The sequence below is a fragment of the Diachasma alloeum genome, unplaced genomic scaffold, assembly GCF_001412515.2.
Source record: "Diachasma alloeum isolate Michigan unplaced genomic scaffold, Dall2.0 Dall_scaffold_00194, whole genome shotgun sequence".
NCBI lineage: Eukaryota > Metazoa > Arthropoda > Insecta > Hymenoptera > Braconidae > Diachasma > Diachasma alloeum.
This window is the reverse complement of record NW_021680359.1, coordinates 1694893-1710707: the sequence shown is the minus strand read 5'-3', so window position 1 is coordinate 1710707 and position 15815 is coordinate 1694893. Positions and strand designations below refer to the sequence as shown.

At 36.7% G+C, this 15815-nt stretch overlaps 1 protein-coding gene across 1 annotated transcript; it reads right to left on the bottom strand.

Annotated features, from left to right (window-relative positions):
• Positions 1-15: 15 nt before the first annotated feature.
• LOC107048473 lies at positions 16-13582 on the bottom strand. The gene is made up of 10 exons (XM_015271641.2): positions 13486-13582; positions 13227-13426; positions 13041-13145; positions 9255-9422; positions 8155-8403; positions 7078-7226; positions 6869-7015; positions 1882-2198; positions 1655-1822; positions 16-119 (listed from the first exon to the last, which is right to left on the bottom strand). The coding sequence occupies exons 1-10, from the start codon at positions 13580-13582 to the stop codon at positions 16-18; spliced, it is 1704 nt and encodes a 567-aa protein (XP_015127127.1).
• Between the last annotated feature and the right edge of the window lie 2233 nt (positions 13583-15815).

Here is a 15815-nt window from a genome sequence, read left to right as displayed (position 1 = left end):
CAATTGGAGAATTTATCATTGGTATCGTGTATTTGCTTCGACGATTTGCTGGCTACGGTTCTTTATGTCCTCTCGAGTGAAGACTGATGTATCGATCACCTGGTGCTCCACAACGATTCCTATATGAATTATGAAAATTGAAGAAAGGAATATTTAATATGACTAGACATGTACGCGCACGTATGGCTTTGCATATGGCGCTATAATATTATTTTTCATTTTGTTCTATTGTATTTAGAAAAAAAGAATATATATATATATATATATATATATAAAACAAAAAACGTTACATTGGATTTTTTTATAATTATAACTATGAAGGGGGATGAAGCAGGAAATCAGGTCAAAAGTTCACTTTTGAATTATTCTCAAAAGTCATGAATGAGTGATTTATGAACTTTAGACACGAAAAAATTGCATAGAAAAATTTATATAAGACTTCTATGGAAATAATATTTTTTTTCAATAGAAACGTTCAGTAGAAAATGTTTTATCAAAAAAATCAACACAATTCAAATCTTCTGTAAGAATTATTCCATTGAGATATTTTCTACGGAAATTTTTTCGCATGATTTCTCCATTTTTTTTTGAATTTCGTAATGCAATGAGAAAAGAATGGAGTGAAAAAAAACTCGGACAATTTATGACAATGATTTCTATAGAAAATATCTGAGTGAAATGAGTTTCGTAGAAAAATCAATGGAATTTTATATTTCTATTTTTCTATAAAAGTTTCTATCAAACATTTTTCTTTACTGAAGAAAAAAATACGCAGAAAAGCTGCGGAATTACGATAGAATCGAGAAACCAATAGAATTTTCGTATGTAATACCACAAGAGCGTCAAAATTATCAGGTATTTTCCGATAGTATCGTTGCAAACAAACAAAGGAGTCCAATGTTTCCCGAAAAACTTGACAAGTTCGTTAGTATACAGGGAACTTCGAGCGAAATACCTGATTCATTTTTAAGCTCGAACGGTATTCGGAAGAGAATTTTTCCATCCAAATTTTGACCGAGAGAATTGCATTATGAGACGGTTTATCTATCAGTTCCAACGAGGGGCTCCCTCAAACCAGGAAATGTTTTATTTTTTATATATACATCAACATGAAAATTTGCCAGCGGAATTATCAAAAATTATCAGTTGAATGCCGTGTTGATTATCTCTCTATATTATGAAAATCCAAATCCACTTCTGGTGATGAAAATTTGGTACTCGAAAATACGACTCCAAAATTAAGGGTCACAAGGGTTAAAATAGGGGCCAGGAGGGTCAAAATAAGGGCCATGAGGCTCAGAATAAGAGTCAAGAATCCAAATAAGGGTCACAAGTATTAGATTAACGATCGCAAAGGTCAGATTAACGGTCCAAATAAGGGTCATGAGGGTCAGAAACTAAGGGCCATGTGTGGGTCATATGGAGGTTGGCGAGCAAAGCGAGCAGGTGGCGTAGCCCCCTAGTATAAAATAATAGTCGAATAGTGCAATTCTATTGGCTGAAATTCAGGTGGGAAAAATTCTCCACAAAATTGTGATAGAAATCCAATAGAATTTTACAGCGAATGCGCTCGCTTCTTTAATGAAATTACTATCATTCCCTTCCCCCACCTCACGAGGGCAATTTTTCAATGATTCTGGGCAAAATAATTTACCAGTAGGTTCGACGTCCTCATCTCCAAATCTCATTTTCGAATGCGCATTAGCAACATAAGTCTGATACAAAGTCCTTGCGTTCCGTTCACTCTCCTCATCAAGATCAAAGTTACTCATTCCATAAAGAACCATCATCTTCTTAGTTACTTGAGAAAGCAAAGAAAGCGCTGCAACAAAAGCCCCAGTAATTAATGCCACAATTAAATCTAAATGATAATCTATTCACCGTCAGTGTCGACTGTTTCCACTCTCTGTGTGTCAGGTTTGAAGGATCGCATTGACCTCTCATCCTCGCTTTCCTTCTCATCATTACGCCTAGCTTTCTCTCTCGTCTTTTTATCATGATCCTTTGTGGCCTTCTTACCACCCCCACCACTGCCTTTTCCTCGTTTCACAACCTCCAGCAAGCCCAGCATATTTAACAAAGCGCTTCGTACATTAATTAATACTTCACCCTTGGCTCGCCTTTTTTTCTCGCAATCCGCTTTTCTTCTCTTTTGATACTCTATCTGCTCGAGGGTTTCTTTCTTGTTCGCTTTGTATCTGGAGTAAAAATTTTGTAGTACAGTGGGATTTTCGATGAAACTAAAAATTTTTCGATTAATTTTTTTTTTCAATTGCTAAAAAACAAACGTCCATCTACTGGGCGGTTTTCTTAGGCGTCCATCTACTGGGCAGTTTACCCTAACTGGTGAAATCGAATTTGATTATTAATAACTTGAAAGCCAAATGTCGAAAAATTCTATGAAAATTCATAAGTAATCGGACAACTACAATGAATATAATTTGAAAATCAATAATCAGTGCCATTTCGTTTTCACATGAAACCCCTGAACTCAATACATATCAAAATCTTTCCGNCCGCTTTTCTTCTCTTTTGATACTCTATCTGCTCGAGGGTTTCTTTCTTGTTCGCTTTGTATCTGGAGTAAAAATTTTGTAGTACAGTGGGATTTTCGGTGAAACTAAAAATTTTTCGATCAATTTTTTTTTTCAATTGCTAAAAAACAAACGTCCATCTACTGGGCGGTTTTCTTAGGCGTCCATCTACTGGGCAGTTTACCCTAACTGGTGAAATCGAATTTGATTATTAATAACTTGAAAGCCAAATGTCGAAAAATTCTATGAAAATTCATAAGTAATCGGACAACTACAATGAATATAATTTGAAAATCAATAATCAGTGCCATTTCGTTTTCACATGAAACCCCTGAACTCAATACATATCAAAATCTTTCCGTAATCAGGTACAGTAAACCAATCCAATCCGTTTCCTTAAGATTAGTGTTGGGGAAATGGAGGCTCTGCGCAGTTCCATGGGAACGGACTCATCAGTTTGCCTATATGTTAAGTAGGTAAGTATACTGGAACGTTTGGTTAATTATGCAAATATACGTAAAATGAGAGAGTCCAGAACAAAATGTTAGAAGCGCTTTTTGTAGTGTATGAAANCTGGGCAGTTTACCCTAACTGGTGAAATCGAATTTGATTATTAATAACTTGAAAGCCACATGTCGAAAAATTCTATGAAAATTCATACGTAATCGGACAACTACAATGAATATCATTTGAAAATCAATAATCAGTGCCATTTCGTTTTCACATGAAGCCCCTGAACTCAATACATATCAAAATCTTTCCGTAATCAGGTACAGTAAACCTATCCAATCCGTTTCCTTAAGATTAGTGTCGGGGGAATGGAGGCTCTGCGCAATTTCATGGGAACGGACTCATCAGTTTGCCTATATGTTAAGTAGGTAAGTATACTGGAACGTTTGGTTAATTATGCAAATATCCGCAAAATGAGAGAGTCCAGAACAAAATGTTAGAAGCGCTTTTTGTAGTGTATGAAATATTCTCTTTTAAAAAAAGAATGCAACGTTTTTTGTCATCAATCTACTCTCTCATGCTTGTCTTAGGGATATTTGCCTCCTAGACTTGAATATCTTGAGAAAAAATAAATATATTTCTTTCTTTCAATATTTATATTTTTAAAGAATTGAATTCCAAGTTCCATTTTTCGTTTTAAAAATGATTATTACATTTTTGAATTATATTGTATGCATTGAGATTTTAAAGAGCAGAATGAGGTGGATTCGAACCCGAGACGCTTAATCATTTCTCTTAGGAAAGAATTTCCCGTTCAATACGATAAAATGAATGAGACCTTTCACGCTCTGACTCTTCGCAGGGAAATCAGTGAAATATACCTGTGCCACAGGGAATATGAATATGGTCCATAGAATCATGTGGTACACTGTGGCTCTGAGAAATTTTATGCATACGAGAATTTTCACCCGAGAGACAATATATTTTTCGTGAGAAGGCCCGGTAAACCGCGATTCTAACCTCGCGAAAAATTGCATTCATCACACGGTCCAAAAGTATTTTCTGACGAATGTGATTATAGGCCACAAAGCCACATTCGTCAGAAAATACTTTGTGGACCTTGTGATGAAAATAACTATTTTGGCGAGTGGGAGGTTTATATCACGAGCCGAAGGCGAGTGATATAATCCCACGAGCTAAAAAACATTTTTTCACGAGTTACGAACAATATTTTTCATCACAATGTGGCGGAAATTGGACTTTTAGGCACGCGGAGCGTGCCGAAAAATTCACTTTTCGTCACAGCGTGATGAAAATAACTATTTCCGTACTGAACGTCACTTTTTTCGTTCGGGGATTGGTACTGGCTCCACCCCAAACTTGTAAAAGTGAAAATTACTACGGAAAAGTATCGTTCATTTGCTTGTATCAAGGAAATCATCTTTGTCAAAAGTAATTTTTTCTCTCAGTGTGGTAATTTAGCTTATCGCAAAGAATCTATTTCATGCTCACGCGGAGCGCGCACCTTTTTCCTGGCTTCACAAAAAAGAGCCTCATTTGTTCAATTTTTTACTTTTCCAACAAAAAAGATCTAATTACAATTCTGAAAAAATTCTATAAAATTTAGAAAGATATCATTCATAAGGAGTTGAAAAAAAAAAGTATTTGACAATAAATTCTACTGAGAAAAAATGAGTAAATCCGCTTCGAAAAAAGTTGACAGCGCTGTAGTTTATCGAAATGATTCCATAATTACATCAAATGTGTCGGTTAAACTTTTTGTTAATTACACGAACATTTAGGAGTGAGTCAACGTACACTGTTAAAAAAAAATGAAATTTGATGGACAGTTGACTACTAATTTTCAGGATAGTGACACTGAATGCGATTCAGGGGACAAAAAATCATGAAATTTCAGGTTTCACTGAAAATTCAGTAACATTCCAGAATTTTAAACAGCATAAAGACGAGGATTCCTTAATTTATTTGAATGTCCAATCTAATATGAATATTTAGTGGCAAATTAAATTGAATTTTAAGTGAAATCGGAAATTTCATGATTCCCCCTAAATCGCTTTCATAGTTACTGTCCTGAAAATTCAGGAATATATTTACTGGAATTTTTGGGTTTTCTACTCATTTTCCGGGAAAAATGGACAGTTGATTACTAATTTTCAGGATAGTGACTNATAGAATCATGTGGCACACTGTGGCTCTGAGAAATTTTATGCATACGAGAATTTTCACCAGAGAGACTATATTTTTCGTGAGAAGGCCCGGTAAACCGCGATTCTAACCTCGCGAAAAATTGCATTCATCACACGGTCCAAAAGTATTTTCTGACGAATGTGATTATAGGCCACAAAGCCACATTCGTCAGAAAATACTTTGTGGACCTTGTGATGAAAATAACTATTTCCGTACTGACCGTCACTTTTTTCGTTCGGGGATTGGTACTGGCTCCACCCCAAACTCGTAAAAGTGAAAATTACTACGGAAAAGTATCGTTCATTTTTTTGTATCAAGGAAATAATCTTTGTCAAAAGTAATTTTTTCTCTCAGTGTGGTAATTTAGCTTATCGCAAAGCATCTATTTCATGCTCGCGCGGAGCGCGCGCCTTTTTCCTGGCTTCACAAAAAAAGAGCCTCATTTGTTCAGTTTTTTGCTTTTCCAACAGAAAAGATCTAATTACAATTCTGAAAAAATTCTGTAAAATTTAGAAAGATATCATTCATAAGGAGTTGAAAAGAAAAAANCAGCATAAAGACGAGGATTCCTTAATTTATTTGAATGTCCAATCTAATATGAATATTTAGTGGCAAATTAAATTGAATTTTAAGTGAAATCGGAAATTTCATGATTCCCCCTAAATCGCTTTCATAGTTACTGTCCTGAAAATTCAGGAATATATTTACTGGAATTTTTGGGTTTTCTACTCATTTTCCGGGAAAAATGGACAGTTGACTACTAATTTTCAGGATAGTGACTCTGAATGCGATTCAGGGGACAAAAAATCATGAAATTTCAGGTTGCACTGAAAACTCAATAATATTCCAGAATTTTAAATAGCATAAAGACGAGAATTTCTTAATTTATTTGAATTTCTAATCTAATATGAATGTTCAGTGCCAAATTAAATTGAATTTTCAGTGAAATCGGAAATTTCATGATTTTTTTTCTCCTAAATTGCTTTCAGTGTCTGTCTCGAAAATTCAAGAATATATTTACCGGAATTTTCTGGGTTTCTACTTATTTTCCGGGAAAAATGGAGCTGAAATTTACAGTTCTCTTTGATTTTTCTACGAAATTCTGAATTTTCGGTGACGAAATTCCTGGAAATTTCTAGGGTAAATAAATTCGATAAGAATTTCCAAAAAGTATACTGGACATTTCATACAAAAATTTATAACAGTACAGGACCAAAGAGCAAGTGAAAATCCCTGTCGACAAAAACCTCCAATGGATTCCTGCCAAAAATATCGGTAAAAAACTTTTCACTCTGCTTTTACCCCATCGCATCCCATCACCACTCCCCCAATAAGTTACTCACATGCTCCAGAAATATTAAATTAAAACAAGTGCACTAATAGAGACATTACTGGCCAGTGGTAGTAATCNTGTAGTTTATCGAAATGATTCCATAATTACATCAAATGTGTCGGTTAAACCTTTTGTTAATCACACGAACATTGGGGAGTGAGTCAACGTACACTGTTAAAAAAAATGAAATTTGATGGACAGTTGACTACTAATTTTCAGGATAGTGACACTGAATGCGATTCAGGGGACAAAAAATCATGAAATTTCAGGTTTCACTGAAAATTCAGTAACATTCCAGAATTTTAAACAGCATAAAGACGAGGATNACTAATAGAGACATTACTGGCCAGTGGTAGTAATCATAGAGTGCTCCAAATTGGCGAGTATCACAGAGGCGTGTTCCTTCTTATTCAAGTATAAATCACGCTCCTCAAGGTTCCTGTTAAATTGCCCAATTAGACGCTCCTTCTTCCTCTTCTGCTCCTCGAATCTACCGAGTCAATGAACCATATGAAAACCGTAGAAATATGACCACAGGTGTCTCTCTATTACCTCGTGAACATTTCATCGGAAGAACGTATCATTAACGCGTCTTTGACCCTTTCGAATGTAGCCTCCAGTTCCTCAATTTGTTTTTTGAGATCTTCGTCAGCTACCGACTTCTTTCTGCCTTTCAGCTTCTCCGCGTAGTCCATGTCACTCTGGAAAAGTCAATTTCCGTTAGCGTAAACGTTTCCCCCCCCCCTCATTCTTCTAGCTTTTTTTTCATTTTTTGTTCGACGTTCGGTGAACTAATAGACCTCTACTCTGACGAGAGACCGCGCGTGTTGCCACAGGTTTTTGACTTTTGTCCGCGCCCTTTTGAGATTTCTCTCACGTTCCTTCATATTCCTCCAAACATCGTTGGCCATTCTCTTGTAACGCTGATGCGTGTCATCTAGATCCTCAGCAGCTAGTTGACCCATGGTCGTCGTGCGTAATAGCACAGTGCATTGTTCCACTCTATCCCCCTTCAAGGCCTTCAATACTGCGTCAAAGCAGAATGTCTCCTGCGGAGGATAAACGATTGGATGGAGGATATTTCTATGCGAATAATAAGGGAGTGGAGGGCTTGGGCCTCCAAACGGAAATTTGAAGGCTCTTTTTTATAGTACATTGTTTATTTTTAATGGCCATTGTTTACTTTTTCCAGGATGTTTAACATGCTTTGATACGTTTNGAGGCGTGTTCCTTCTTATTCAAGTATAAATCACGCTCCTCAAGGTTCCTGTTAAATTGCCCAATTAGACGCTCCTTCTTCCTCTTCTGCTCCTCGAATCTACCGAGTCAATGAACCATATGAAAACCGTAGAAATGTGACCACAGGTGTCTCTCTATTACCTCGTGAGCATTTCATCGGAAGAACGTATCATTAACGCGTCTTTGACCCTTTCGAATGTAGCCTCCAGTTCCTCAATTTGTTTTTTGAGATCTTTGTCAGCTACCGACTTCTTTCTGCTTTTCAGCTTCTCCGCGTAGTCCATGTCACTCTGGAAAAGTCAATTTCCGTTATCGTAAACGTTTCCCCCCCCCCTCATTCTTCTAGCTTTTTTTTTCATTTTTTGTTCGACGTTCGGTGAACTAATAGACCTCTACTCTGACGAGAGACCGCGCGTGTTGCCACAGGTTTTTGACTTTTGTCCGCGCCCTTTTGAGATTTCTCTCACGTTCCTTCATATTCCTCCAAACATCGTTGGCCATTCTCTTGTAACGCTGATGCGTGTCATCTAGATCCTCAGCAGCTAGTTGACCCATGGTCGTCGTGCGTAATAGCACAGTGCATTGTTCCACTCTATCCCCCTTCAAGGCCTTCAATACTGCGTCAAAGCAGAATGTCTCCTGCGGAGGATAAACGATTGGATGGAGAATATTTCTATGCGAATAATAAGGGAGTGGAAGGCTTGGGCCTCCAAACTGAAATTTGAAGGCTCTTTTTTATAGTACATTGTTTATTTTTAATGGCCATTGTTTACTTTTTCCAGGATGTTTAACATGCTTTGATACGTTCTGTTGACAGCCTTTGCTGCTGTCTCATTAGCCCGGGCTTCGTGATAAAGCGCGATGAGGCTCTGTTGGTCGCGGTCGGGTTCCGGCACCAGGGACTGAAGCTCATATTCGTCTTTCAAATGTGTCAACTCAAGCTGTTTAGGCAGAAGAGTTTTAAATTGAGTAGTATTCGATTTTAGAGGAATTGTAGAACGAGAAAAGTGGATTCAACTTGAGGATCATTTTTTTTTGGTTCTTCTAGAGTGAAGTGAGATCTATAGGAAAGATNTTTCACTGAAAATTCAGTAACATTCCAGAATTTTAAACAGCATAAAGACGAGAATTCCTTAATTTATTTGAATTTCCAATCTAATATGAATATTCAGTGGCAAATTAAATTGAATTTTCAGTGAAATCGGAAATTTCATGATTTTTTTCCTCCTAAATTGCTNTGTCATCTAGATCCTCAGCAGCTAGTTGACCCATGGTCGTCGTGCGTAATAGCACAGTGCATTGTTCCACTCTATCCCCCTTCAAGGCCTTCAATACTGCGTCAAAGCAGAATGTCTCCTGCGGAGGATAAACGATTGGATGGAGAATATTTCTATGCGAATAATAAGGGAGTGGAAGGCTTGGGCCTCCAAACTGAAATTTGAAGGCTCTTTTTTATAGTACATTGTTTATTTTTAATGGCCATTGTTTACTTTTTCCAGGATGTTTAACATGCTTTGATACGTTCTGTTGACAGCCTTTGCTGCTGTCTCATTAGCCCGGGCTTCGTGATAAAGCGCGATGAGGCTCTGTTGGTCGCGGTCGGGTTCCGGCACCAGGGACTGAAGCTCATATTCGTCTTTCAAATGTGTCAACTCAAGCTGTTTAGGCAGAAGAGTTTTAAATTGAGTAGTATTCGATTTTAGAGGAATTGTAGAACGAGAAAAGTGGATTCAATTTGAGGATCACTTTTTTTTAGTTCTTCTAGAGTGAAGTGAGGTCTATAGGAAAGATCCTTCTGAAATTTTTCTTTCTCTTTGGTATTCAAAGATATTTAACAGGAAGTCACCCTGAAGTTGAGTGCGTTTATCCTGTTTTATTATGGACATTACGGCGAGGTGCTAAAAATGTAAATACAATCCTGAAGCCAAGTTCGGGTTTGAGGTTCTTACATCCTGAATTTGTGCACGAATTTTCCAATGGCTGATGGCAAACGTTTACGAGGTGAAAGGAGAATATGAAGAAATTCAGTCATAAGTTTTTTAATTTAACATATGGGATTTTAAAAAACTTGAAAGATTGTAAACNGCTGTTTAGGCAGAAGAGTTTTAAATTGAGTAGTATTCGATTTTAGAGGAATTGTAGAACGAGAAAAGTGGATTCAATTTGAGGATCACTTTTTTTTAGTTCTTCTAGAGTGAAGTGAGGTCTATAGGAAAGATCCTTCTGAAATTTTTCTTTCTCTTTGGTATTCAAAGATATTTAACAGGAAGTCACCCTGAAGTTGAGTGCGTTTATCCTGTTTTATTATGGACATTACGGCGAGGTGCTAAAAATGTAAATACAATCCTGAAGCCAAGTTCGGGTTTGAGGTTCTTACATCCTGAATTTGTGCACGAATTTTCAAATGGCAAGCGTTTACGAGGTGAAAGGAGAATATGAAGAAATTCAGTCATAAGTTTTTTAATTTAACATATGGGGTTTTATGGAAAAATACGTTTTTTGTTTCATCAAAAAAGTAGAGCAAAGCTTGAAAGTTTGTAAAGAATTATCCTTTAATATTATAGGGGAGACTGGGGCAAAATGGACAGCGGGGTAAAATGAGATCCCTCGGTTTGTTTATTTTTCAACAAATGTCTCCAGTGTTTTTTCGATGTAACGTCGTTTAACAAATCACATAAGTAGGAAAATAAGTTTTCGAATCGAAATAAGGAACTTCTATCTAAGACAATGGCTAATGGTCTTTATGAGTAATATTCTATTTTTTACGGGAATGAGACAATTTCTTGTCTCATGCAGATATTTCATCTTATAATTATGAAGTTTATAGTTTTGAAGTTCATCATAACTCGANTCCTTTAATATTATAGGGGAGACTGGGGCAAAATGGACAGCGGGGTAAAATGAGATCCCTCGGTTTGTTTATTTTTCAACAAATGTCTCCAGTGTTTTTTCGATGTAACGTCGTTTAACAAATCACATAAGTAGGAAAATAAGTTTTCGAATCAAAATAAGGAACTTCTATCTAAGACAATCGCTAATGCTCGTTATGAGTAATATTCTATTTTTTACGGGAATGAGACAATTTCTTGTCTCATGCAGATATTTCATCTTATAATTATGAATTTTATAGTTTTGAAGTTCATCATAACTCGATTTTTTTTGTATAATTGAAAATGTTTTGGCTGTAAATTTCCAATACACTTTCAGGGAATTTTTATCATATTTTAGTTCCACTAAAATTTCAAGGAATTTCGTCATTGAAAATTCAGAATCTCATGGGAAAATCAATGAGAACTGCAAATGTCAGTTTAATTATTCCCTGAAACTTAATGGAAATCAAGACAATTTCAGTAAATATAATCTTGAATTTTCAATTAATTGAAAATTCCGCTTAATTTAACACTAAATATTCATTTTGTCGTAGAAAATTCTAATAAGTTGACGAATTCTGGTGTTAATGCTGCTTAAAAATTTTGAACTTTCTGTGAAATCTGAAGTTTTATAATTTTTTGTGGGGTTCGGTGAAGGATAGAAGGGTTTTGTAAGTTATAACACTCGAAATTAGCGTATATATCGAATTGAAACAATACATTGAAATGTTGTGAAATAAATATAAAAGTAGCTTCGCTACATTTTTTCCCCCTAAATCGCATTCAATCGCATTCAATCGCATTTATTGTCTGAAAATTACTAGTCAGCTGTCTATGAAATTTTAAGGATAAGGGCCGATTGATCATAAATCGATAGGAATAATTAAGTCTCTCCCGTTTTACTTAACGAGGATCAAACGTCGCAAGCACCATACCTGGTAAGAGTTCTGCCTCGCGAGGGTCAAACGCCGCAAANGAAACTTAATGGAAATCAAGACAATTTCAGTAAATATAATCTTGAATTTTCAATTAATTGAAAATTCCGCTTAATTTAACACTAAATATTCATTTTGTCGTAGAAAATTCTAATAAGTTGACGAATTCTGGTGTTAATGCTGCTTAAAAATTTTGAACTTTCTGTGAATTCTGAAGTTTTATAATTTTTTGTGGGGTTCGGTGAAGGATAGAAGGGTTTTGTAAGTTATAACACTCGAAATTAGCGTATATATCGAATTGAATTGATTCAGAGCGAAAGTAACTTTTGTTTACACCATGAGAGCTGGAACGAGAGTGAGCTCCCGCGACAACGGTATTAGATCATGCGATCGAGGATGTCCGAATTATTACGAATCGTCGCGAGGATGCCTTGCGACCAGGACAGCGATATATCGGCGACACGTGTCACGGTACGAAATTCGGTTGCTAAGCCGAGCTCGAAAACAATACATTGAAATGTTGTGAAATAAATATAAAAGTAGCTTCGCTACATTTTTTCCCCCTAAATCGCATTCAATCGCATTTATTGTCTGAAAATTACTAGTCAGCTGTCTATGAAATTTTAAGGATAAGGGCCGATTGATCATAAATCGATAGGAATAATTAGGTCTCTCCCGTTTTACTTAACGAGGATCAAACGTCGCAAGCACCATACCTGGTAAGAGTTCTGCCTCGCGAGGGTCAAACGCCGCAAGGATCATAGTAACTGTAGAACAATCTATCATTTGTGTAACGTCGCAAAATTTAACAGTAGTCTCATTTTGCCCCGGGCTCCCCTATAACTATGTGGGAGGTGTGTAGCGCTCGCCAGAGGCGACTGCTATCCTCCCAACGACCAAATAACACTTTTCCAACGAGTGTCGAGCCCCATTTTTCATCACAATGTATGGAAAGCGGGATTTCGCGCACGCGGAGCGTGCGTAAATTTCACTTTGCGCACAAGTGATGAAAAAACAAACAATTTTGCACTAGAATCCTCATAGAACTCTGATAAAATTCTTACTGAGTTCCAATCCAATAGGATTTCAATAGAATTTCTCAAAGAAAGCGCCAGGTTACTCGGAGAGAAATGTTCAGTAAAAATTACGGAACTTGCAGTTCACTCACCGATTACGGAGTCGACTCAGAAAATTTAAGTGACGGTATCGTAATTTTTCACAGGAGATTCAGGTAAAAATTACGGAACGCTCTGGAAAAATTCCGTAACACTTCCGTAAAATTTCCTACAACCACATTTCGCTCCGAAATTACGCGAAAGATACGTAATTTTTATGGAATAATTCTCTCCGTGTATTCTGTTAAATTTTTCCATGCGTAGAAAACTCGAGATATCAACGGATTTCAATTTTCGTAACAAAGTAGCCCCGCCATAATACTCTTGAGGATTTGAAACGGAGAAAGATGATGAACCTTGTGATCAAAGGATTCCTTCATTCTTTTTCGCTTGACGTAGTACAATTTGTCCAATTGACGTCGTTTGAGGCAGTTATCCTGGTCAACTGCATCGCTAACCGTCTGGAGAAAGAGAGAATATAAGTTTTTTCATTTTTTATTTGCGGTAGATTGTAGAGTGGGGGCCCTACAAAATAATCCTACGCCTGGATTGTGATTTTCATACGCCAACTGAAAGTCCTTGTGACCCTGCAACATTGTGTGTATTCTTCTCTTGTCGCCATTCTCAACCTCGTTTAGAATACCACGATACTCCTTGACTTCTCCACTGAGAATCTTCAACTCCCTCGAGGTGCGTTTCCGTGCTCTACCAGCATCAATTGCTCGTAATTTTTTTTCACGTCCTGCAAACATTCATTTTCTCCGTATATCTCCACCAGGAGTTTTATTCATGAGAAATTACCGTGCAATTTCAGAATTCCCCGGTACTGCGTTATTTTGTCCCTGATTGTCCAACGTTTGTCTCTCATTCCACAATTTTTAGCCCCCTTGGATAACATTTTTATGATATTAAAATTTTAAATGTCAGGAGAATTATTAAAAAACTTCAGAATTTAGTGGACTTCATTTGTCAGCAAACTTCAGAGGTTCGTGGAGATTTATCATCATGAAATTAACAGCTCTGACGTTCGTTAATTTGCACAGTTTTTAAGATTTGAAGACGCGAAACTTGAAATGTTAACGAGTACTAATAATTCTGCAGGGGGAATGGTGAAACATACTAACTTCGGTTTGATATTTTCGTCGATTGTACACTCTTTTTTTTAAATACTGAGGAAAATTGTCAGAAAACTTTTCGTCAACTTTGAAAAGAGACATACATTCACGCGTGGGTACATATGCGCTATGGACACCGGGCTCAAGGGGTTAAGAAATGCTCAGTGAGAGCTTTAATATCAGATCTATACGAAAATAGCAATTACTAAAAATGATGAAATCAGTAGCGAAGTGGTAAACCGGTATAAGTCGATTTTGACTATTGGCCAGTTTTCCATAAATAGCTTGGAATCTAAAGGAAATAGCGAAATTTTGGTAATTACCATTTTGGAGCGTTCAATTTGCTCGATAAAAAAGTTTGTGACAAAAATTTGGCTATGCCCCTTAGATTTTGAGATATTCATTGAAAACAGGGCAATAGTCAAAATCGACTTATACTGGTTTACCACTTCACTACTGAAATTACAGGCGACTATTGTTCCGAATTCTGAATCTATTCAAAATTCAATTGCACAACGCGGTATGCACAACTCATAAAAAAATAATTTTTTCATCACGCTGTGACGAAAAGTGAACTTTTCGGCACGCTCCGCGTGCCTAAAAGTCCAATTTCCGCCACATTGTGATGAAAAATATTGTTCGTAACTCGTGAAAAAATGTTTTTTAGCTCGTGGGATTATATCACTCGCCTTCGGCTCGTGATATAAACCTCCCACTCGCCAAAAAACACTTTTTTGCACTCGTTACGAAATATACTATTCTTGAAAGGTCAAGGTTAATAAATAATTTTATGAACGCTTTGACTGTCAATTAAAATCGAATAGATTTTAGTGTAGATTAAAGGGTGGATTTTGTTTTAGAACAATGAAACAATCATTGTACACTCTTTTTTCACTACTGAGGAAAATTGGCAGAAAACTTTTCGTCAACTTTGAAAAGGGACATACATTCACGCGTGGATTCATATGTGGTATGGACACCGGGCTCAAGGGGTTAAGAAATGCTCAGTGAGAGCCTTATCATTAGATCTATACGGAAATAGCAATTACTAAAAATTATGAAATTACAGGCGACTATCATTTCGAATTCTGAATCTATTCAAAATTCAATTGCACGGTGTGCACAACTCATAAAAAAATAATTTTTCTTGAAAGGTCAAGTTGACTAAAAAATTTCATGAACGGTTTGTTCAAACCGTTCATGAAAAAATTCAAACAAAAAAAAATAGGCTGAAAGTTTCATAAGGTCTCAGTGAACTAATGTACAGTTGACCACTAAAGTTCGTGAACAGCCTGAACTTGCATTCTGTTTACAAACTTTAGTGCTCGACTGTACAATATGGATATTGTAATCGAGAAGGAACAAAGTTACATTTCTTCGAATTAACCCTAGTCTAGTCACCAAACGCAACCCGGCGACTTTGCTCACCTCCGCGGAGATTCGTCGCCGTGTTATTTAGGCTTTAGTAGTGATGCCGCGAGGCACTTTACGAGACAACTTTGGAGAGATGATCTCGGCCTCAGAGAAGATGGACATCTTTGTTGACGTCTGTCTCGAAATACCCACTATCGACTCCTCTCGTGATGACTCTGAGTCAATTGATCTCATCTCGGTCTCAAGTTTTTCGTGTTTTTTAATGTAAAATCTCGGTTTGTCTCGTCTCGGTTTTCTGCATATAAAAAACGCGAAAAACTGGAAACCGAGATGAGATAAATCGACTCGAAGTCATCAGATACTGAGTATTTCACGACTGAGACAAGATGAAAAATTTCCGTGTTCACTGAGACCGAAACAATCCCTCCAAAGTATAGTCTCGTGATTTCTCGTGAAATGTCTAACGGCATCACTAGGCTTTAGCGTTGCCGAATTCACTCTACAATGCCTTCACTCTGCAATGTCACTCTTCATTTCACATGGGAAAAAAAATCACCTGTCCGAAATAATTTGTTTTCTTTAGGAATTTTGGAAAATATGTGGTTCTAAAAACTACTAGAATTTTTTAGGCACTTCAATTGA